The sequence below is a fragment of the Thunnus albacares genome, chromosome 14, assembly GCF_914725855.1.
Source record: "Thunnus albacares chromosome 14, fThuAlb1.1, whole genome shotgun sequence".
NCBI lineage: Eukaryota > Metazoa > Chordata > Actinopteri > Scombriformes > Scombridae > Thunnus > Thunnus albacares.
Window position 1 is genome coordinate 24,007,868 of NC_058119.1, and position 25,899 is coordinate 24,033,766.

Consider the following 25,899-nt stretch of genomic DNA (forward strand, 5'->3'; position numbering starts at 1 on the left):
GACTCAATTTGTTGGTTATAGCACATGGGGAAGTGGTCTGCTTTGTGTACCAGTTTATAAGCCCTCTGGTGCAGGCTAATGGTTATTCCAGAGAGCCCAGACACCACAGAGTGTGGATGTCTTGTAATATGTTTCTGTAAAAAGGGAGGAAATGTAACCTACCACACATAAAACATGACAGATGGGCCAAAGCTAATTAATTTTTTATTCACTATGTTATAGAGCATGTGTGCACCATCCTGAGTAAGCAGGATGTTCATCATACAGTAAGTCTGGTGTTTATTCACATTTATATTTATAGCATTTGGCAGATTCTCTTATCCAGAGTAAAATACAGTGCTGCTCAACTTTCATGATTCATACAAATAGAACAGAATCACATCCAGTGAAGGAGGAAATATATCACCTCATGTAGAGCTGCGACTAACGATTATTTTCATTAATAGTGAATCTGCGGATTATTTTCTCGATTAATCATGGAATATATCAAAAAATGCCCTTTACCAGGTGCCTTGTCTTTTCTAACTAACAGTATTTGTATTACCGTCCTATATGATAAAGAAAAGCAGCAAAATTTCACGTTTATGGAACTGAAACCAAAGAATGTTTGGCTTCTAGAAAAGTAACTGAAACGATTTATCGAGTATCAAAATAGTTGCTGATTAATTTTCTTTTGATCGACTTATAGTTGCAGCTCTGACCTTGTGTTTGGGTGACCATAAGGTGCTGTAGGGTGTCTTCTCTTCTCTTACAGTTCACTATAATATATTCCTTTCTATAGAAAACAGCAGACAATTTATGTGCTAGTTATTCTAGATTGTATAGTAGATTAAAGATTTGATGTAGACCTGACAGCAACTACAGCTTTCCTGTTCTTTGTGTAGTGTGACGTTTACTAACCTGTTGTTGAAGGGTAAATGCATTTATGCATTTAGAAGCAGGTCACAATTTGCCTCTCATTCACACACATTCACACACCAATGGCAACAAGCTACCACAGATTGCTGCCGGGTTAGATTTTGGGTTCAGTGTCTTGGACTTGTGGACAAGATGAGCCAGGGATTGAACCGCTGCCTGAGCCACAGCCGCCCTGGTGAGGTGTATTTTAGGGGATCATCTCACAGCAGCGTCATTAGGACTAAATCTAGAGGTTAAACCATCTTTTTGTCTCCAGTGTTCCCCACCCTGGATGTGGCTCTCTACTTTATCTATTGTGTTTGCCCTCCTTCCTCTTAAGCGATGTGTCATGGGGCTCATGTGATCCTGGCACATGTTTCCATCCATCTTGGTGTAAATATTGGACCACACACACACACACACACATACACACACACACATATACTGAAGAATACCTCCAGGGACCATTGAACATGAGAAGTGCGCGCCTGTCTGTGAGTGGGAAGGGAATTGGGACTTCCTGTGTGCATCGACACGCTGACTCTGTGTATATGACTTTAGAGCAGACTGGCTACAGGAATGTCAATGGTTAGAGTGTCTTCCTATGAGATCCTCTATATGTTTAGCTTAAGAATAATAAGTAAAATATTCAAACGAAGCAAAATGAAAATATATTTAAAACATGCATACATACACTCACACACTACATTATTCTATTTCCTTTGTCTAAGCTCCAGCAGCTCAGTAACACGTCCCAGGATTTCACACTCTGGTTCGTATTGATAATGCAGTCTTATCTGTGTGTGTACACGCAGCTGAGTTTCAGGAGATATAATTCACGCTACATAAATTTTCTGTAATGTTGCATCAGCAGTGATTTTTTTTTCCCCCCATCATAAGGTCCTCTGTTGGCTTTATAGCTCCTCTGGATGGAAATGGTTTGTGTGCCAATACACACTGTGGGTTTATTCTGAGACAGAAGACTGGAGTTTCTGGGTGATCTGGTGTGTGAATGGAAATGAATCCGATCATTTCCACATTGAAAAGTTTGACATTTCCCATTGTAGTCAGCAAGAACCCGAGATGTTATGAGCTAGTCGCAGTTACATCTCAGCACACATTAAATCAACTAAAATCTTAACATTTAGTTTAAATGAAAGGAATTAAAATGTCAAAATGGAAAAGGTGTCGGAGCTTGTATTTCACAAAATCCAGTTCACACCACTGAAAGAGAGCGAGCAGGCTGGAAAATTAACAAGAGCCATTTGCCAAAAACTGGCAGTGTGTGCTGTCATCCAGTCAGTCTGGCAGGTAACCAGAAGTCCTCTGGAAGGTCTGTCTGTTCTGTAAATCTGTTGGCTACTGTGGTGATGAATGAAAAAAGTAGTTCCTGATCATCTTGAGAAGGAAACACTCCAGTCATTAATCATCCCATTATGAATTGCGTGGTTTCCTGCTGTACTTTTGGGCAGTGGTTCAGTTTTTTGTCGAGCAGCGGTGTGAAAATGGCAAGATTAAGTTAATTTTTATGTGATTTCATCAGCTATACAAAGCCTGGTCAACTTCCAATCTTTTGTTTATTGCACTCTTGGTACTCCAGATGTCAAAAACACCCCATGAACTCTGTTGACACACTGGAGCCAGTTTCTAAAGCGCAGTGTTGCATGTGAACTGTGGAGTGGTTTTAGTTATAATTAATGATATCCACACTGACATCCCGGGTCAGCCAGTGATGTAAATGAAGGCCACTTTTGGTCTAAAACACTATATTTCAGCAAAATTTTGCAGGTGCACCACGCTTTTAAAGTGCTGCTGTAGTGAACTATATTTACTTGATGCAGAACAGATGTGAGACACATCTTTATTTAAATTGGATTGCTCCGCTAGTTTTAATGCAGCCCCACTTTAGGCTGTGGGTGCTGTGTGTAGCTGCGTCGCATAGGAAAATATTCACATTAGACTCAGGTGTTGGCAGATACTTAGTATAAAAATACTTCAGATTTATGCAAACACTTTGACACATATGATATATGTGATGGTATGATGTTAAAATATTAATAATAGTAGTTACAGAGCACTTTTCAAGACACTTAAAGACTCTTTTCATGATGAGTTAAATAAAAGATTGTACAGAACTAAAAACTAGAGCTGCAACGATTAGTCAATTAATCGATTAGATGCTTGACAGAAAATTAATCGGCGACTATTTTGATAATTGTCATTGTCAATTCTCTGTTTCCAGCCTCTCAAATGACACTTCTTCTGGTTTCTGTAGTCTTTACTGATAGTAAACTGAACATCTTTGGGTCGTGGACTCTTAGTCAGGACAAAACAAGACATCTGAGAACGTCTCCTTGGGCTTTGATCAACATTTTTCACCATTTTTGGGCATTTTTTTAGACCAAACAACATATTATTCATCGGTAGATTCATCATCATCAAATGAGTGTGTGATGGTTGAGGGGTTTTATGAGGTAGGAGGGGGCCTGGTTAGGTTTTAAGAATCTTAAGTACTGATATAGAAGTCTCGGTTGCTACTGCATTTATCAAAACAATTGTCAGTGCAACAGGGATAAAGCTAAGCAGTCCTCTCTTCAGGACAAATGCACGTGTGCTTACCCACTTCAGTACATTTCACAGAAAAAAATCCTTTTCCTCTCATGTCCCAGATGACAGGGGTAGAGTTCTTCCCTTCCTCCCTCTTTCTTTACATGCCATCTGTTTATCGATCGGGGGCAAGTTCAACCAAAGGAGGAGACAGAATAACACATAAAGGAGAAAAGAGAATCTGGCGTCAGGTTTGCCAGCTCCCCCCCACCCTTCCTTCCCCCCCTACACCCCGCAGATCAGTTTCCGAGTCATCGGGCGTCTAATCTTCACTGTGTGCAAACCAATCCCTTTCCACTGACCCGTCCATGCAACTCTACACACTGGAGAGCGGTCCCAGGGCGTCTGAAAATGAGCTCGCGCCCACACAAACGCTCACATATTCACGCACAAATGCATTTCACTTGCATTACAAACACTCACGGTAAATTAACAACCCCGTTCTTGTACACACACACACACATTCAAACGGAAGTCTCTTTAAAATACTTAGCCGTAATTTGTTGGGTTAAACTATACTTTGACTTGTTATTAAGTGCTGTTAAGATTAAACTGTTTTCTAGACAAGCACCACTTACTAAGATGAGGTTTATGGTCAGACCCAGTAGTCATCCCTTTTCCTACAACCGTAAAACCTCCAGCATTATATGCTGCATTTAGTCACCATTTGGAAAAACAATGAAAGACATTCCAAGAAACTGTAGGAAGCATTTCAACTCGAGCGCTTTGCTTATTTCAAGCCTATAAACAGATGACTTATATCCAGACCCATAAGGATTTTTTATTCTGTGATTTTTACTCTCCCATCTACGGCAAACTAGCTTCAACACAGGCGTCCCAGCTTACATTTTAGTTATAATCACATCATCCGTTGTGGGATTAAGTGTCTCACTTAACGACCTTTTGACAAGATGCTGCAGATAAAACTCCTGACCAGATAAGTTAACAGTAACGCTACCCTACTTCCTTGTTTGGCATTCAGTCTGTGAATCTAAAAAAGGTTGAAAATTTACAGGACACATTTATATGAAACTGTTTACCCAAGGAATTTTTTTGCAGAGCTAACAATTTATTTAGGGCTCTCACTAAGACAAACAATATGTCAGCTCTCCTCAGAGGTGAAGATTTAGCAATTAGTCCCATCTGCTCTTTGGAAGTCGGTTCATTCAGCTCTGGTTGACGAGTTTGGATACTCCGAGAGGCCTCTCTTCTGAACAAATCACAATCTTTTTTGCTCTGTATGATTGGATAAATTTTTATCAGTCTAATTGTAGATGTTAAACTCCTTAAACACCCTTTAAGTTAACGGTGGAGCCTCTAACATTGATTTGTAGTAGTTCAAACAGTTACTGAAGCAAGGAGCCCTTTTTAATGATGTCAAAATAGCTTTAAGCTCAAAGCAGACTATGCCCTCATCCCTGACTGATTAAAGGTCTTTAAAGGTGGAGTTGATGCTTTTGAAATTCTGACAAGAGTTAATTATACACTGTAATTCTCTCTTAATCTTTTTGGGTAACACAGCTTCACATTATAAGGACTTTTCTCGTGTTAACAAGTTGGTGTGTAGTTAGAAATGTTGGTGTGATGACGAGAAAGAATCAAATCTAAGGATTAAAGAAAGGACATGTGGATGATTTTGTACTTTTTCAACCATTAATAAGATTTATTAACAACACAAGTACTGAAAAGTCCTATAGAGACTTAGCTGAAGGTGCATTACAGTGCGTCATATGATGATTTATGCATATTGTCACTGTAGTTAAAATTCAATATAAACATTTGCACTCTAGTGAAGTGAAAATTATTATGCAGGTAATATAATACTATACTTTGGACGGACAAAAACATCACTTTATGCTCGCAGTTACACCTCTCAAGAGATCTTTTCACTACCGTCGCATCGGGGGTTTGAGTGTAGCAGCGATTAACCTCGCCTCTTTTCCCTGACAGCTTGTTGTTGAATATGACTTTTCTCTTCCAATGAATCAAAAGACTTTCCAAACAGGCCACGTCTAAGTGGTGTGGCGTTCCTCTCGGAGTGGGAACTCGACAAAGAAAGCTTTTGTTATAAGAGGTGAGGTCAGTTGGATTCTTAACAGCATGAGGTGGATCAGCTGATGCTTGCCCCCTCCCATCTCTTGTTTACCATCCTCCTAACCAGCCACTTTTTTTTTTTTTTTTTAAGTTGGTGGATTCAGTGAGGATGCAGGATCCAGTTTTAAAATCTGAATTAATTTAATCTGCAGACAAGAAAAGTGCAGTGGCAATAAAATCCAAAAAAAAAAAACAGACAAAAGAAAAAATGATAGAGCAACAGTGAGATCATTAAAGGAAACAAAACTGATTCATGGTTGTAGTAATGAGTAAGATGTTGTAGACAAATGACGGAGCTGTTTTGATTTAATTACCAACAGTGACTGTATCCATGCAACAAGATAATCCTTGACCAAACAGTGACATACGTTTAGTCTTAGAGCCTTTTTATGTGAGATTTTGCCATGACATTATTTTGCCTACATGGAAATCCCTTGGGTTTGCTTCTGCACTGTGTTGTAATCTTACCGTTCTTGATACAATCAAACTGAGGTTAGTACCTGACCTGAAACCTTGACACGGGTGTCACAAGAAATAAAAGGTGGGCAGGTGTGTTACTGACATTACCGTAAACCACTACTTTACCATTAAAGCATCTTTTTAATTCTACTGGAAAGTAGGGTAACACCCACTCTCTTACCATGAGGTAGCTAAAACACAGTATTAACATATTTCTTGTTTTGATTAACCTATTAAATGTCAGACAGGGGGTGAACAAATCCAGTCACATTTTCCCAGCGCCCAAGATAATATCTTCAAATTGCACTTTCCGTCCGACCAACGGTACAAAATGAAGTTACGCTAATATAAAACGGAGAATAGCGACAACATCTCACATTTGAGAAGCCGGACTCAGTGAATGGTAAGCGTTTTTGCTCAATAAATGACTACTTGATTATCAAAGTATTGTACGGTTGTTGTTGATGAATATCTGTCGATAGGTAATATCATGAAGAGTCAGGTTATGCTCAAACATTATTAGATCATAGGACGTGCTGTCTGACCGTGTCAGAAACTGAAAGGCCGAGTAAAAAGCCGGCCGTCATAGAGAGAGCGGGGAGACGTGATATTGTTTAAATACAGGATAATGGTGCACATTTCCAGACAATCTCTCCTGTTTGGCAGTCTCATAGTCTCGCACTCAGTCGTTCACATGAAAAGTGACAGAAATAGTTGTGTCGAGATTGACAAAAAGAGAGCGAGAGGAAAAGCAGGTACGAATGTGGGATTGACAGTTTTGGAAAGTTACAGAAATAGTCGGACACAGCCTTAATCTGACGTCGGAAGAGGGTGGTGGGGAGGGAGGGGGTGGGGGGGGGGGGGTAACAAGCACTTCTGAAGAAGCATACTGGCAGCTTTTCAGCACTAAACTGAATAAAAATTGTATTTTCACGTCAGTCTTACCCAAGCACACTTCAGCAAAGCAGATGTCTGCTTTTAAAGGGGTCATGAATCTCTGCCTTTCATGTGAATAATGTCTCTTACCGCTCCCTACACCGTACCGCTGTTTACATGCCGGCTTGCAAATTCCACATTATCTCACAAGTGGCACTGTGCTGAATGTCAGTAATCCATTTCAAGTCCTGTTCTGTCCATTATTTCTTTGATAGCAGGCGTTACTCTGTGTTCTTTGAAAATGTCCTGTCTCTTTGGTTGCAGACTTGGCTTCGGCATTTCTGTAACTTAATCTAATTCAGACAGTTGCCTAGAAGTGAGCACCTCACTGTAAAGTGAGCCGTGGGCATGAGACACAGGAGGAAAATGACATTCACACTACAGTGGTGCAATATAAATGTATTAGTATGTGCACACTTAACACCGAGAAGTTCAGCCATCTATTTGCGGTAAAGGGAACAAGCCGTTTGTCGCAAGGGATGCGAAGATGAAAAGACTGAAGAGGAGGGAAAGGAAGGGCGGAGAGAGACTTTCTGTTTTTGGAAAATTGTTGCTGTAAGCTTTTGAAAAACTTGTGTGGTTCTGCTGCTCAGCATGGAACAGCTGGGGAGCTCAAAGCCTCTTGCTAGCAAGCTGCTCATAGGAAACATGAAAGGTGCGAAACGCCTAAAAGCCTTTAGAGTGTTTGAGGATGTGGTGAGAGCCAGTAATACTGGGATGATTAGATATCTGATGACCTTCTTGATGAAGGACTTTGACAAAGATCACAGCAACCACAAGTAATAAGATGAGCTTTTTTTTTTTTTTTTCCTATCAGATTTCTCAGTTCGACACACAGATTCCCACACTAACACAGCAGATGTTATCCACTTTTGGTCCTAGATTGTATTGATATCTACTGTAGTTTTTAGCCTCGCAGGAGGAATACAAGCAGCTCTGTCAGTGTCATAACAAAAATACAGCAAAAGTAAATAACCACAGGTTTCTGAACACGTTCTGCAGACAGCTGGTCGATTTGCTGACACATTATGCCATTACTTTCAAAAAGGAAAGGAAATATGAGAAAACTGACTTCTTATCAGAAATGGCTTTTTGTTTTTTTAAAAAGCTGTTAAAATTTAGTTGAATACTGCCTAACTCTTCACAGATATTCTGCGATTTTAACATCATTAATAATAACGTTTATACACACACACACTTATACACACTACTGATGTCCAGTTTGTTGTCTTTTAACACAGAAGCAGGTGTGCTTAATAATGTTTGGTCTCACATGTCCAGAAAGCCAAAAAGATGTCATCCTCTCTGAGTCTATTCCAGGCATCTGTTATTATTTATTGATCTGATGACCCACTTACCAGGAAGATATCGTCACCGCTTTCCACTAGTGAAGATGTTACACTGTGTAAGAGGTCCTGGGTTATTTTTCCATGTAATCAAACTTTGCCGTCCTGCCCTGACCTGCTGACTGATGTGAGCTTTCCGCTCTTTCAGTCACGTTTTTGATTCTACATTTTATGCTTGTTTTTTGTCCCTTTTTTTCCAGTTTATGTCAAAAGTTCACTGCTAATATGTTGATTTATTTTGTTTTTGTTCGTGATGTCCAGTTTCATTCTTCAAACAAACACATGTTCCCTGGTTACAGCTTCTCAAATGTGCTGCTTTTCTGTGTCATATATGATGTTTGGGTTGGAAAAACAGGCTTCTTAGTCTCTGGGTAATTATAACGGGCTTTTATGATCGATTAATTGGGACAGTAGATCAGCAGATTAATTGATAATGAACATTCTAGTTAGTTGCTACTTTTCTTTTTGAACAAATTTGTCATTGAAGCTTCTTCCCTGCTCATTTCTGTGCTGGAGATTGAGGATTTTAATCACAGTGTGACTAGTTAGTTGAAAGCCTTGTAGGTACAAAACATGTTTAAGTAGGCCTTGCATAAAAAATGTTAGCTGTCTTGGTTTATATATATGTCAGGAATTAGAAGTGTTGTTACATGAACCAATTGCTTAAGCTGTAAGGCCTTGGATTGAGACTGGTTATGTATCAGGACCTACATTTTACCTCATTAGACTTAAGTGATTAATTAGCCGAGTTCCTCTTTGTCCGCGGACCTGTTAGAGTATCTTCTGACCCATTTTCAGTTTGTGACCTGAGAAACACCGCCTCTGGTAAAGTTGTTTGTTTCCACAGAGCCGTGTCTTGTGATCCTGAAAGTGTGTCACCCTTTGTCTCGCCACACCACCAGCCTTTCTCAAGCATTACACACCTTTTTTTAACTCAAAACGAAAGAAAGCATTGTGCAGGACTCAAACCCCGCTGAGAACTCGATTAAATCTGGGAAGTGACACGGTGGATTGATGCAGGCTCTGCTTCCTTTTGGCATATGCTAAATAGGACAGTTTGACAGGTTGCTCCGCAGCTCAGCTGGCAATGCATTGAAAAGGAGAAGTGCAGCTGTTACTCTGCTTCTGCGTTAACATGAAGACGTGTGTGTGTGTGTGTATATGTTCGCCTCCGCTTGTATGTTTGTTTGTCATGTGTTGTGCTCTCTTGGCAGCCAATGGGAATGGCAGGTGTCGTCCGTGCCTCCTCGCAGTTAAGTTTTATGAGAGCTTTTGGAAGTGTGAGGTTGCTGTTCCTGCTGTCAGCAGCACGCTGTTACAATCCGTGACCCCGGCCAGCCAAGTCAGCCTCGCTCAGCTCTGGATCTATTGTTGTAGGACTGTGTGTCTCGGTAGCTAAGCAGCAGTTGGCACCAAGCCACACCGAGCTCTGTGTCTTGCAGAGTTGCAGAGACAGAGAGCTTAGTCAGGAACACAAACACACACACACACACCAGAAATTACACACACACACACACACACACACACACACCCATATACTTAACACATGTGTACGAGGGATGCCAGATTCAAGCAGTTTCCTCACTCAGTCTTCAACCATGTAAATGATCAATAATCTAAAATATATGTTTTTTTTCTCAATGAAAGCCTTGTTTAATCGATTGAAAAGGGATTTTGCAGCATTACCCTAACGGTTACTTTCATTATCAATTAATCTGCTCATTATTTTCTCGATGAATTGATTAATCTGTTATTTCAAAAAATAATGAAACATGCTCGTTATAATTTCTTAGAGGCCAAGGTGACGTCTTCACACGTCTTGTTTTGTTTGACCAACAGCCCAAAATCCAAAGATATTCAGTTTACCGTCTTATACGACACATAAAAGCATCAAATCCTCACATTCGAAATGATTCATCAATTATTAAAATGTCGATAAACTTAAAGTGAAATAAAACCGACCGCTCCACTTGTTGTCATTGAAAGAAAATGTTTTTAGTGGAGCTTTAAATATTCAAACAAACATCAATAACGGTTAGTTAACCAGGAGAAAGCAAGATGGTGGAAGAACGAGAGGAGAGGCAGCAGATGTTTTTGTTGAGTTGATTTTATACAGAAAGATAAGTGGGAGCAGGACCCACAGCACTCACACTTACATTTCTTTTAGCCTTCGGTGTCTGGATCCATAGGTAAAAATCAATCCCTGGCAAGTCAGCCGACGGCTCCCTCGACACTACCGCCTGTGCGCATATGTGAGTGCGCGTGCGTGCGTGCGTGCATGCAGAGAAAGATTTTACACGCACACGCGGTTCAGAACAAAGTGTTTTACTATGCACTGACAATGCCGCATGTGTGAGAATATGAGATTAACCCCTTCTGTCAGGGGAGCAGGTGGGGCTCAGGCTTACATCCAGTTTTGCAGATTGAACACACGCGTCTTCACCTCCCCCCCTCTTCTTCCTGCACACTTTTCTAGCTCCTCCATTTTGTTTTTATTTCCACCATCCAGAATACAGATTTTTTAATTTTTTTTTAATTTTTTTTTTTTTTTTTACATTTTTCAATACTGAGTTCACCTTTTTCACAACTTTTCACACAATTCTCTTTTCCAACATGCAGCTCAGGTCTTTCTTTCTTTCTTTTACAAAAATAATGGCACTTCTTTTCTGCATGGATTGTGCTATTTTACAGTAATATGTTGCAGAAATGAATCTAAAAGCATGCGATGTGCTTCAGTAGGCTTTATTTTCCTACACTGCAGTAGTTCCAGTAATGCGATGCACTAAACTTACATGTATAAGATAGCTGCAGATAAGTCAACCCTGTTTTCTGCGCTTCTCTTTTAATACACCTTAGTAAGAATCGTTTTGCGTGTCTGATCCGTCCCTGGTAATCTTCTGCAGATATATTCAGGCATCCAGCGTTTGTTGCATCTAGGAGAGAAATCTGATCATGTGGACGGTGGTCATAAACTTTCCACTTCCATGAGGAAAATCGTTTTTTTTTTTTTTTTTTTTCTAAGATTTAGGAGAATGTGGAAAATTGTAGTCTAATTTACAGTAATTTTGTGTTATGTCAGGATTTCAACATATGTAAACATTCAAATCGGGCTGTGAATAAAGTTTTGGTGGTGTTTGAGTTTCAGTGAGAAAACAGTCGATGAAACTTGAAAGTTGTGGTCATTGAATGCATTTTATTCCAGAGCAATTAAAAGTTATCCTCAGTTTAATCCTGACTGTGTGTTTAGTTTTGCATCCCAACTTCACTGTCCTGACTTCACTGTCTGAAAAAAACTGAAACGATTCACAACAACCTGCTGAACTGCTGTTCAACGTATGAAACGTATGTGGTGTATTTTTGCCTCTTGTCTTCGTCTGACTGTGTGTGATGAAGCCGTTTATAGTTCACAACTCTACTGATGTTGTGGTGTGAAATGCTGAATATAGATCTATTGTTAACACAGTGTTAACACTCTGGGAGTGAGATGTTGTGTGAGACTGTGGAACAGTTTGCATGATGCGTGGATGCATGCATCTGTGCTCTTCTTGTGAAGAGTTTGTTGCTGCTGAAGACCATCGTCGGAAACTCCGCCATCACCTGTAGTTTATCAGAACTGGTCAACCCACAGTGTAAGTCGTTGGTAGTTTACGCACCCTGTAACTTCCTGTTTTCTGAGGGGGAAGTGTTGGTGTGAATACACCTATAGTTCAAATAGATGGCCTCCTTACAGGGCTCGCTGTGCAGTGGGACTGAGGGAGCATGTGTTTTGCGTTGTTTTTGCATTTGACCATATTGTGTTTACTTCTGCTGAGTTTTTCAATGTGCATAATGTGCCGTTCAAGTCAGATCACAGAAAATCATCTACATTAAGCAACATTTAATGCTTTTCATAGCAAGTGTAGCGCAAATTATAACCAAGTTTATAGAAAACTGTCAAAAGAAAATTTAATGTGTGTTTTTCATCCACTGCTGTAATGCAAATATTTATGATGGTGCAAATTTTCCAGTCGGGGGCCGTTAAACCATTCCAGAAGACGAGGATGCAACAAGATCAGGGCTGCAACGATTATATTCATTATTGGTTGGTCTGTTGATTATTTTCACAATTAGATGATTAGTTGTCAGAAGATGTCGATCACTGTTTGCCAAAGCCCAAGGTGACGTTCTCAAATGTCTTGTTTTGTCCTGACTGACAGTCCACAACCCAAAGACATTTAGTTTACTGTCATAGAGGACTAAAGAAACCTGAAAATATTCACATTTGAGAAGCTGCGATTAATCAATCACAAAATAGTTACCGTCGCAATTCATTTAATAGTTGGCAACTAAATGATAAATCAACTAATCGTTGCAGCTCTAAACAAGTTGACTTGGTTAAAAGAGCGCCAGTCAAACCTCAAATGTAGAAAACATGATGGAAATATTCATGTTGTTTCATGTTACAGTTGCCTCATCGCTCCACACAGATCCGATGTTTTTGTCTGCCGCTGTGTTTTGTTTCAAAAGACGTTTAAGTCACATGCTTCACGTGCGTCACGATTTATTTTCACTAAGTCTGTCTCCATTTTCAACTTTTCCTCCTCAGTCAAATGTAAAACGATATTTTTGTGATATTTTGATTTTATTTTTTGTTTTTTTATGCACCAACTGAAAATAAAAACAGGTAGATGAAACACACCTTGTGATGCATTTAAAACCTGTTCTGATGTGGGAGATAAAACTATTTCAGTTGGGTGCAGTGTTTCAATATTGTGTCAAAGTTCACACGCTGCGTTCTGTCAGTTACTGTAATCCCTCAACCCAAACTGTAGATCTCATTCAAATACATGTAATATTGTCAATGTACAGTGCATCACAAATGCTCAATGCTCAAACGGTTAATTTGGCCCGTGCTGAGTGATGCTTCTGTTTGACATCTCTGACGTGTCTGAAATATTTATTTGGAAGGCCTCCGTATGAACTTCTCCCACGCAGCCTGATGGGACTGTATCTGCTTTCCTGCTTTTCATTGCTCAGTGAGAGTGTGAGAGTGCTGAGGAACAAAGCTCCCGTCCCTACTCATCATCAAAACACTTTGCTTCCTATGCTTTATTCATGTGTGGTTCTCCATTCTCTTAGCAGAAAGGCACTCTGGGAATTGTAGGAGAAATATTCTGCTTCATATAAGGAGGACAGCCTGGAAGTTGTTTCTATTAATCAGGTTTTTAGTGATATCTTAGTATATTTACATATTCAGCCTTTTTTTTTTCCAAGTGGGACATACAGGACCTCATGAGTTTAAGTCGAACCCATGATGTTGAACGTACACGACCTTCAACAGGAAGTCCATGCTTTTCTCTCTTCGTATCGTCTTTTCTCACACAGTCTCACTTTCTCTTACCCACTCTGTGATTTCCTGTGTATTCAAAAAGCCCTGCATGTGTTTTTGAGTCATTCTCTGAAGTCAGCATTCACAAACACCCACCTGAATTTACTAGCAGAATAAGTCACATGTACTTCTGACCGTATTTGTGTCCCTGATGCTTTGACAAATGCTTTTTTTTTTACATGAAACTTTGCAATCAAATTTTGGGAGGTTGAAGTGTGTTGCAGTGTATTTTGCATTTGTACCTCCGGAGCAATTTCAGCCGTTTAAAGTGGCTTGAAATATCCTGGCAGTAATGAGGCTACGGAGGGCTTAAAGGGGTGGTTTTGTTTCTCTCCGTTTCTATTCTCACAGTTTGAAATGTGCCTTTCCTTTTGTCGTGCTTGTCATTGCAAACTCCCCCGTTGACCAAGTGACCTGCTTTTTTTAACCTGTCAGTGAGCTGCTTCATTGGGAAGGTGTAGGAGTCCAGGAGTTGCTAATACCGTGACTGTCTTCCCACTCTCTAAACAAGCACGTTACTTGCATTTGAACAACTAGTCGGTTAACAACCCCCCCTCTTCAGTGTGCATTCAGCCTGAAAACAGCCCTGAGTTTTAAAAAAAGCAAGTGGCTATATTAATGGGGGCGTGTTGTTTCAGGAACTGATGAGATGAGTACGATACAAAGAGATCCAGGAAGTCTAGTTTGAGAAACAGATCCATAAGTGTGAAAGCTTATCAGATGCTAAAGTGTGATACTGACAGAGGGTTTTACAAGTCTGGAAAGTTCACAGTGTCAATCGTTTTATCTTTTGCCATGACAATTGCAAAATAAACAGTATAAATACACCGTTAGGTCACAAAGTCATCTACGAGGAATGTGCTCTTGCAAGTATTTGGTTGGCCAGCCAGACAACATCCTGTTGTCGTAAGGCCGTAAGGTTGTCCAGCATTGTTTGCTGGACAACCTTACGTTTTTTGTTGGAGCCTGATGCATTATAAGGCCCACTGAGTCTTTCTTTATTCAGTGCTGTCGTCTGTCTGAACTTGACCTTCGTTGATAACATTTGTACTGCTTTGACTAAAACCTGACTATTTATGCATGCATTTGAACACAAGCTGAAATCTCTAGAAGTTAAAATCTTGAAACACACAATTTACATTTTAAGTTAACACACTAATCTTTGTGTTAATCCTTTCTTTGTCACCCCGCAGGGCAGGACAATCGGCGCCGCGAGAGACGGACACATGAAGCATGAGAGGCTGGAGCTGAGGCTCAGCTGACCCTTCCCCTTCCTCCTCTTCCTTTCCCCCCGTGCGCCATTCGATCAGCACCTCCCCCCCTCCCTTACCCTCCTTTCCCCTTCCTGTCTCCCTCACCCTGTTGGATCTCACCCATCTTGTCTCCCCTCCTCCTCCAAACCTCAATCAGCCGTGCCCAATGTACTCCCCGGAGCAGGAAAACATCTCCACCACCGCCTCCACCAAAGTGCCAGTGAAGTATGGAGAGCTCATTGTGCTGGGGTAAGCAGCGACAAACTACAGACTCTCATCATTACAAACAGAACACTCACACCAGAGTGATTTCTCATCAGTCGATCAGGCTTAAATGTGTAGATTTGAAAAAATAATCCGAGGTGAGGAGTGCGAGGGTCAGAACAGCAGATCCCTGATAATGTTTTTGTGACACTGATGAAATAATGTTCTGATACAGTCATCATGATGCACAAATCAACACTATTAAACACTATTTAAAATCACAGTTTTGATAATAACCATGCTCTTAAATTCTGTGAACATCGTGGATTATTTTATGCCATATTACGTTTGTCGCTGCTGAAATCATTGTTTTTCCAATTTCGTCGACGTTCAACGCTGTTGGAAGATAAAAGTATTGTGGATTTATTAGGTTAGATTTTAATGCTTATAAAAACAATCTTGAGACTGTTAGATTAAATTAGCTGATACATCTGGGAGATCAGGTTTTCTTAAGTACTGTATTGAATGTGAACTGTGTGCACTGGCCGCGATTGACATATTAGTCATTGTTGGATCTATGAGTCATGGCTGATAATGATTGGATGTGTTGGTCGTAGTTTTTTGGCTGTTCTAGCTCAAACCTTTCAACACACTCGCAGTGTTTTAGGGCTCCACATGAACTGCATACATGGACCTGTGATTTTAAAATGTGACCTTACACACGCATGAATCTTCTGGTTTGGGTTCTTGTGGTGCAAACGCCGAAAACTGTTGTTGAAACACACAGTCCCCTCCCGCAATTCCAACTGTGAAATACATATTTTAAAATTGTTTTCGTTATCATTGTGTTGTGTGTGTGTATACATTTCAGTTGTTCACATAAATCATACATAATTACAGAAAAGTGTGATGACTAATAAAAACGCTGCCTACAATCTTTTTCTGAGTACCGAAGGGTGGACTTTCCCCACCCAATGGTGGTATGTTTGTTATATATTTGGCTTTTCATGGTGGCCCCTGATTGGTAGACACTGCACGCAGAAAATATCGCGGGGATCTGGGGCGGAAAATTTTACACCTACGAAATGTTGCCAGATTGGGTGATTTTCTGTTCAATTGCTGCTTCCTTATTACATAACCTTTACCCCCTGAAGGCAGGTAAAACGTACATAGATCATTGTGGTACTGTGGTGATAACTGTAAAGTGAAAGTAGTTGCTAATTGGACACCAAAAGATACTTTTTAAAACTTTTAGAAACCATTAGCCTAGCCGCTAGCCACCAGCAGCTGGCTCTCTGAAAAGAGAAGCCAATGCGGAAGTGCCTTAAACCTGCATTCTTTCTAACGGCCAGCAGGGGGCGACGTCACCGGCTCCAAAAAGAAGTCCAATTGCATAGAAGTCTATGAGAAAATGACCCTACTTCTAATTTGATTTATTCCCTCAGTGAACACTTTCCTAAAGTTTTCCCAAGTTTATGGTCTCAACCACTGCTTTCAAGTCTTCTTCAATACAGCATGACGTTCATTTTGTAAAGTATGTTCCCATTTAGAGTGAAATAGACGATAAAGCAGGGTATGCTTTAGGGCGGGGCTATGTTGTGATTGACAAGTTGCTACCACAGCAGTGAGTGAGGTGCTGCAGTTGGAGCAGCTCCATGCTCTGGTCCAAACAAGCTCATTTTTCATCTCCTCGGGCTCCAAAAAAACCAAGGTAGCGACGGTCAAAATGCCAAACTCGAGGCTTCAAAACAAGATCCCACAAACCAATGATGATGTCACGGTGGCTACGTCCATTATTTTTATACAGTCTATGTAAAGTGCATATTCACGGTCAAAATACACAGAGCTACTGAAGAAAAGTCACGCCACGCTGCCGCCTTCCAGCCATAATTTTGACAGTATGTTTGCTGTCATTCGTTTCCCTTTAATCTACTTGTCAGACTCACACACCCAAAACAGTATGTGGTCGTCAGTGATTTAGGTACAGGCTCTATCCTCTCTAGAGGCACCAGAATACTAACCATAAAGTCTAAATTACCCTGAACAGACACACAGTCTGAACACAGTTTTGCGTATATTGTTCTTTTGTTTACTCTGTATTACAATGATAGCATAATAGATAATCATATCTCAAGAACAATGAGAATAACATTGACATAGAGAACAAGAGTTATTGCTGCGCTAAAAGCGTCCTGAGGGGATATACGTGCAGAAAGGACTTAGAAGCATTTCTAATGGTCAATTAGCTCACGGATATCTGCTGCTCAATCTCCGAATGATTCACTCGAAGAGTCGACCGAATGCAGCGCTCCAGAAAATGAAACGGAAATGTTTTCCAGAAAGCAACACAAACAATTTGTGATATTTTGGTCCGGTTTGCACGGGGTCATGCACCGAGAGTTCACACACACAGAGAGATGTTCAGCCAGTGAGCACTAAAATCACTTTATATTGTTGGCAGTATGACCATGAGCATGATAAATAATATCTTAAATTTAAGAGATATATGATAAAAAAAAACAAGAGAAGGCATCAAAGATATCAAATTAGATGTTTCAGGTGGTGATTCAGTGGTGCTGTATGTTATAAGAACTTTTTTTAAGAAGAGAGATGAACCACACTGCTTCATATATCACAAGATAAGATGAATTTTGGCGAGGAGCAGCACCGGATACTCATCTTAAACACCTTGGCTTTCTCTTCCCCCCCCCAAGATATGTTTTGACTGAAGTCCACATACTCAGCTGTAGGAAAAACCCTCCTCCCCACCCTGCATCTTCAGCATAGAAGACATATAACTCCCAGCCCCAGCCCCACTCCACAGAGGAATGCAGATGTCGGAAAGACTCCTTACACGCATAAACACACACACACACACACACACTCTTTCTTGTGCAACACAGACACACAGATATACTGCATACACACACACATTTTTCATGTCTCACACACACACACACACATTTGGTCTCACAGCTGACTCACAGTTTGTTGTTCTGGAGCAGTATTGTCAGGGAGATGACCGTGGAAATTTTCCCTAGTGGAAAAAATGCAGTGAGCAGTAAACGCGGTTCCATGCCTTTACAAGGGAGAACCCCAGTTTTCCGTTTTGCTCTGCTTTTTCCGCTCCTACTTTTTTAAATCTAGGTCAGGCCACCATTTTTAAAAGGTCAACAGGGGCAGTTTTTTACTGGATGACATGAGTAGTCACACATTATACTGCAAGTAAGCCTGCTGTGTATTAAAGTGCAGTAAACACTTTAATGCGTATTACAGTGCTGGAAACGCATACTTATTGTGTGGCCTAAGTGGGGGTTGAGCCCCCTAACCCCGGCATTAGTACCAAGCTTTAACCTCTGACCGACAACAACCTGTTTACTATCAGTAAGCTGAGATTTTAAAAGCCATGTAAAGCCACTGCAAACACAAAACACGGCTTTAATATTACAAGGACAGCAGAATCTAAAGCAGTGATTTGTTGCAATTAGCCCTTCAAATTAGCATTAGGCTTCTCTGAAAGAAAGCAACGAGGAATCTATTGTGAATGAGGATGCAGCTTAAGTTAAGGTTTACTCGTTGCTACACGGTGAAAGGCTGCTTTCTTCTCTCCAGAAGCTGCTAAATTTTACTTTGACACTAGTCTCCCACAGCTGAATTACTTGAAACAACTACAACTAAACAAAAGCACTGTGCATTTTCAATCACATCCTAAATTGACACATGACCATCCTGAAACTGACCATATGATTGATTTTCTGTGGAGGATGAAGAGCTCCCTCTTGTCATCACGTTCAGTAGGAGTTGTGTCGTGACTTGTGGAGATAAACTGCTCATGGTACAGAAACAAGCACGATGTACAAACAGGGAAAAATGTCACAGGTTTGATGGTCATGTGCCTTTTGGCCATCTTGTTTTGCTGAAGAGTTTCTCTCATCAATGCCGGAAATGTGATCATTGATCAACAGAGAGATATATGGACACTCAGAGACCAACACCAGGCTAACCCTTGAAAAAAGAGCCAGTAAACCAGTGTAGCTGAGGACAAAAATACCAGTAAACCAGTGTAGCTGAGGACAAAAATACTGATAATGTTGGTTTACTTTTGTAATTGAAATGTGTTTTCTGTGTGCAATAATCTAAAGAACATACGTTGTCCTCTGTTTCACTTCTTGGCCATAACTTCAAAAAAACATCCTGTACACCATAAGGTCTTAGTTACAGGTGCGTGGGATCAAAAACTCTTAAAACCAAAGAATCCCACACACTGTACATCAGTTGAACTCCCTCTCTCGTGCAAAATTGTTTGTGGGAATCTTACTTTCACTTCTCCATAACTCATTATACTTTTATGGTTGGTTTTAGTTTGCTAGATGAGGGACGACTGCAGTAAAGTACTTAGAAGCCAGTATAGAACATTTTAATGATATTGTGAACTAAATAGCTCAGCTGCAGTAAACCCCACCCATCTGGCACTCCCAGCTGGTCGAAACAAGGGCTCGGATTTAATTGTGACTCCTGTGTGACCAAGAACAGACTCACACACACAAATACTAATGGAGGACCCCATCAACACGTAGCACAGTGTTGTGTCTGACCTCCTCGCTAACCCCCGTCCAACATTACCATGTTTGAAACCCAGTGATGCTAATGGTCTAATCCAGAGGAATGCTGCAGCGTCTCCTGGGACGATCTGTTTACATGCATACTGGACATCCATGTGGCCTTTTAAACAACTGTGACATCACTCAATACGCTGCAGTCCATCCTCCAAATCCACCTCTGTCTGTCTATATAGAGTACGTGTGAGATTCTGTATTAGCATAGTAATTATTATGTTCATACAAAGGCATGTTTCATGTGTTGAATCTTCGCTTCTACTTTAATGCCATGAAACTCAAGCAGTGTCTCTTATGTTACAACCATAGACGTCACCCACTGGTTTATATTGGAGCTGGTTTGAAGCCCAGAGTTGCTGCTAATAGTCGGCGCCATCTTTTCCGTTTGGAGCCAGGACCTTCCAAATAAGGAGTGTCCTTTCAAGGTCTGGAAACACGTCCCGCTACCTCGGACCCAAGCTAACGCTAGCATACTGGGAACACTGAGCGGTGCATACTTAAGGCTAACATTAGCTACTTCAGCTAAATTTCGCAAACAGGGCGGGTGTCATAATCAAGTAACATTAGACTTACTGAAATATTGCGTGACAGCATCATGTTTGGTTCTACAGTACTTAACTCCCGAAGCACAAACACAGTCAGTAGAGCTGCGTGTCTGTAGGAAAATCACTGTTTATTCTTTAAACAGAAACTCTGCAAGTCTGTCTCAGTATGAGCCCCGGAGCCGGGAGAGCAGCAGGCGAGCAAACTGTCAATCACTTCTGTCAATCATCACCCACACGGCAGACATCAAAGCTACTCTAAGTCTTTAAATCTTCTTAACGGAGCAATAATTTCCAAAATGACCACCATCACACTTATTAGAGGGCCTGAATTCAGCGATCGAGACCATAATGCTTGTGTTTGTCAGTATTTCTGGAGAGAAGTCGACACTTTTTGAGTGGGAGCCAATTGAAACCAGGGATTTTTTTGCAGCCAGCGTCTAGCGGCTGTCGTTGCATCACACTTTAAGGTATTTCTGCTTCAGTCTCAAGCCGTTATAGTTGCCACTTGGTTATTTCTAAGACAGTATAGCTTCCCACATGGAGATGGAGCTCACTGAAATAAATATTCTATCTGTGTCCAAAGGTTTTCATCCACACCGCGTACATTTTGTTGTGCATTGAGAAAAAATGTATCTACTTATTTATCTATATCTGCTATTCTAAGCATTGAATGTTTTTAAGAAAATGAATTCATACATATTTGGCAGTGTCTACCTTCAGTCTAATAAGCTTGTAATGCCAGCACATGTTAACAGAGACACATTGAGTGACTCAGTCATAGGCAGCAATTACTCACACAGCCTGTCTTTATGTTTTTATAGGTTTACTGTATAAGTAGTAGCTTGTTGCTGCACACTGGGCTTTAGTTTACTAGTGTTTGCAGGGAACACACTCACACTCACAAGCTTGTTGCTAATTGTGGGAATTGAAGAGTATAGCATGTGTCTGCACACACGCACACACACATACACAGACACATACTTTTTCCTAACTCTGGTCCGTCCTGCACACTGCGCACACAACCTGTATCCGCACACAAAACTTGTTTCTAACCCTTGGCCTTTCTGCCATTGTTTTGAGAATATTTGGATACATGTATTTACAGGCACACATTGCTGCTACCCATGGGAACCTGGATTTTAACTGCCTGTAACACTTTGAGCTTTCTCCAGCAGACTGCCCTGCCCTCCCTCTGGATACGGGGCTAAACTTCACCATGGTTACGCTTCTTGCCATGGTTACTCTTCCCAAACGTTGCTGTGGCTCTGTTCTTTCACCATGGTTACTCATAAACCCTCCCAGCGTTGTTTGATCCCAGCAGATCTGCTCTCTCACCAGTCAAACAGAAACATTTAGCTGCGGGCTGAGCGTCCTTATGACCTGTCTGTACTGTCTTTACTGGACTCAGTACAGTGGGTGGGTTCATTTAAAGAATCTGATTGGTCCAAGACACGCTCCCATACAGTAAGGGCAAGTTGTATTACACTTGTTGCTGTGCAAGGCCAAACACAAGAGTGGCAGCGTTTTCTCTTCTTTTTCTTATTTATTTTTTTTACTACTTTAAAGAAAGCTTTTCAGACATTACACAAGCAGTCTACAGTGTGAACCCTTGAATTCTGTTCGTGCGAGTGGGAATATTTCTTGTGAATACTTCTTTTTTACATTGTTGATGTGTCCAGTATGTGTAAAAGTTTATCACCGGATGCCTGCTTTTGTGGGAATCATCTAAAAAAAAAAGTTCTGAAACCTTTAAAGATGGCTTTGGAAAGTTTAGGTCAGAGACACGTGCTTCAAAGACTTTAGAGATGTCCAAATGTCTGTCAAAAAGTGTATTTATTTATTTATTTGTGTGCGGCAAACTTCCTCAGCCGCATCACCTGGAAAACGTCCGCCAGATGATGCAAAACGGACTTTGGAGATCTGCCTTAAACTACAAACTATGTTTCCTTATTTTCTGTTGTGGTGCCTTCAAGGACGGTCAACTCTCCCAAAAGACTGCAAATCTGAGAGAAAACTACAAAATTCATAAATAATAATAAAAAAAAAAGCTGTTGGAAGAATTGAATGTCTGATCACGTCTGTGCCTGTGTCTTTTGCTGAGTTATCACATTGCATTTCATACAGTCGAGTACAATGACAGTATAGTGTGTCAGTGAAGTCACAGGAGTCCATAACTTTTGTGGCTTCTGGATGTCATAACAACGTTAAAGTAGCGAGCAGTGTTTATGTATGTGGTAATGTTTATAAAGCTACGGTGCTGCTAGCAGGAATATCACTTCATGCTGGTGATGGCTTATCAAAAACATGTGTGTGCAATAAGGAATAAAACCTCTGTATATTCACAGAAAGGCAACTGAGTGTGTTTCTCAGACGTTTCTACCTGGAAACATAATAGTACCACACTGTTAAAACTATCGGCTGCAGGAGCAAATGTGCACTTTCTTTCTCCATCCAGGTTTCTTTTTCACTCCTTTACCCACAACTTTTTCTTAATATTGTTGTCAATGACTATGTTTTGCTTTGTTAACTGAGATGTCTTGATTTTTACAGATACTACTTTTTTTTTTTTGGAGCTATGAGCCCGTCTTCTTGCATTTAAGCACCATAATGCATCAACTGCAGCTGGATCAGTTTAAGTTGCTTCTCAGAAACGATGTATTTTCTGGCTGCTAACTAACCACACACACACACACGCACACACATATATATACTGTATATACAAACATACGGTTCTCGATGTTTTCTTACTTAAGGATATGAAGCAAGAAACACACTCTGAGAGACACAACGGCACAGTCACGGTGTTGTTGGGAGTCACAGAGACTCTATTCTGTCGGAGGGAACGCCTCTGTTTATTCTCCTTTCCTCAGCCATGTATCAGGCTAAATGAGTCTCTGTGTGTTTGTTTTCTCAGACTTTCTGGGGGTTATGTTTGGAGGGCTTTGTTGTTTATAAGGACATGATGTGCTTTTGTAAAAAAAAAAAAAAAAAAAAAAAAAATACATGCATGTAAGAAAAGTATAGACTGCTGTTTGTGTGTGAGTGTGTGTGCGTGGTCTTAGGGGCATGAAGGGAGTGCACCAAAAAAAAATGCCTCAAGCATTTTCCTCAACGGCTGTTTTTTCCAGCGTGTTATACAGCTGCTCAGACAATAATGCCCTATTGTTTTGTTTGTGTGTTTGTGTGTGTGTGTGTGTGTGTGTGTGTGTGTGTGTGTGTGTGTTTATGTTTTTGTGTGCATGTGTGTATGTACATGCAGGTACAATGGCTCTCTGCCCAACGGAGACCGAGGCAGACGTAAAAGCCGTTTTGCACTTTGTAAGAGACCGAAAGCAAACGGGGTGAAACCCAGCACAGTTCACGTCGCCTGCTCTCCACAGGCAGCCAAGGTGAAACACGCACGCACGCACACACACACACACACACACACAGAAACACACAATATAGTATCATTTAGTCATCCCGGGGACCACAAAACTACAGAGACTGAAACCCTACACATCAGCAGTTTTTTGCCTTCTTGAACTGAAAGTTTACATCGTGATTTAAGTTTCGAATGAGTTTTGTCATTTTATACATAGTGCGTAACATATACATAGTGAATAATTTAAAATACACACCGCATGTATCAGTTAGAAAAATAGCTTTCTTTCCTCGCTCTTTTACAAAGCTCCTCTTTGTAGGAGTGTGATTTTGTTTGTCTGACAACGTCAAATAAAACACACCCAGTTCATTGGATTTGACCTGCGCTGCTCCACCAAAGGCTTTTGTGAAATTCTGTTTGCTTTTTGTTCTGTGATCTTAAAGTAACACACGCAATGAATCGCACACACACACACACACACACACACACACACATGCCATCAACAAGACAGAAAGAGAGCACGCATATTCAGCGAGTCTTTGCAGAAAAAAAAAAGGCTCTGTCGAGGTTTAAAAGGTATTTGAACAATGGGTTTTACACGGCGTTTAACTGGAACACGCTGAAGGTTTATAAGAGAAACAAATGTGAACGGTTCAGTGGAAGGTAACGTAGCGTTTTTCAGCTAAAGTCCTGGGAAGCACATGTCTGTGTGTTTCCATCATCAGTTATAAAGCTGGCCAGAGATCCTCCAAAATCTGTTAAATGAACTGGGGGATTGAAAGTGGGGTGTGTGTGTGTGTGTGTGTGTGTGTGACGACCTTTGCTTTTTTGGTTTAACATCTGTACTTAATGTATTTTAGTCTGTGGACACTCTCTCTCTCTCTCTCTCTCTATCTCTCTCTCTCACACACACACACATACATACAGAGACCAGCCTTTGGTGATTTAGAGAGTCTGGAAGAGTGATTGTCCTTTTCTGTCCTGTGGGTGGTCCTGAATGACCAAAAAGAGGCCTGTGCTAAGTCCAGAAAGTGACTATATAACTGAACTCTTCACCCACCCCACCCTTCCTCCGTCCATCTATTGTTTCTCTGTTAGAATCAGTGAGCAGATGTCAGAGGTGTTTTTTTTTTGTGTGTGTTATAGAGCATGCCAAGGTTCAGTCCTCTTGAGGATTTCAAATGAAGGGTTTGATTGGAGAGCGCCTAAAGGTTTTTTTCTCTGTATTGATCTATCCTTCCTTCCCTCCGTCCCGCACAGGCCATAAGCAACAAAGACCAGCACAGCATCTCGTACACTTTGTCTCGAGCCCAGACGGTGGTGGTGGAGTACACTCATGACAGCAATACAGACATGTTCCAGGTAAAAAAAAGCCTCAGCTTTTACCACCAGGACTGGAGTTTTACAACCAATTTACAGTCCTTCTTTTTCCCCCATTTCACTGCTGCACTCACCCATACCTGCTTAAATAGTTTCAGCAGTGATTTTAATGAAATGAATTGAATTTAGGTGAAAATTGTCAAGATGTTGATGTATATTTTTAATTAAAATAGAGGTGGAAACAACTGATTAGTGATCGGGACAGTTATTTAACACATAGTTCTATAAGTCCTATAAGGTATAAAACTAATTTAACGTACAATTTTGGGTATTTGTATCATCTGTATGCAATGAAAACACAAAAGACACAAAAATCATTAAGCTCAGGTTCATTTTTGACTTGCAACAGCAGTTGAGAAAACAATCTCAGGTCTAGTTAGTTGCTGTTATGGAGCTTTCAGTCACATCTTTATTCTTCATTTGGATCCTGATCGTCTTCCTGGCGTCCACACAACAACAACAACAACAACAACAACAACAACAACAACAACAACAACAACAACAACAACAACAACAACAACAACAACAACAACAACAACAACAACAACAACAACAACAACAACAACAACAACAACAACAGCAGCAATAAAACAAACAACAATTTAAAATCAAATTGATCAATAAAACTAGAAAACGAGCCAAATATAATGATCAAAAAATTAGTGAAAACAAACCTACTAACTGAACTAGTTTGTCAAGATAGAAACAAAAAGAAAGTAAACAAAGATTTTAGTGACTCTCTGAAAGAAAATCTACTTTTCATGTGTCTCATCTCACATCATGTGATCTTCATCGGCAGATGGAGTTTGTCCCGTTGTCATGGAATCGTT

The 25,899-nt window shown here is 40.6% G+C and overlaps 1 protein-coding gene across 1 annotated transcript in view; it reads left to right on the forward strand.

Moving 5' to 3' along the window:
- The window catches only part of peli1b (pellino E3 ubiquitin protein ligase 1b), a 49,193-nt gene that overhangs the window by 12,596 nt on the left and 10,698 nt on the right, over window positions 1–25,899 (forward strand). Inside the window, exons 2-4 of the mRNA XM_044372689.1 lie at window positions 14,901–15,209; window positions 23,585–23,714; window positions 24,950–25,051. Coding sequence (XP_044228624.1) covers window positions 15,127–15,209; window positions 23,585–23,714; window positions 24,950–25,051 — 315 coding nt within the window. The 5' untranslated portion in view covers window positions 14,901–15,126. The remainder of the gene's footprint in view (window positions 1–14,900; window positions 15,210–23,584; window positions 23,715–24,949; window positions 25,052–25,899) is intronic.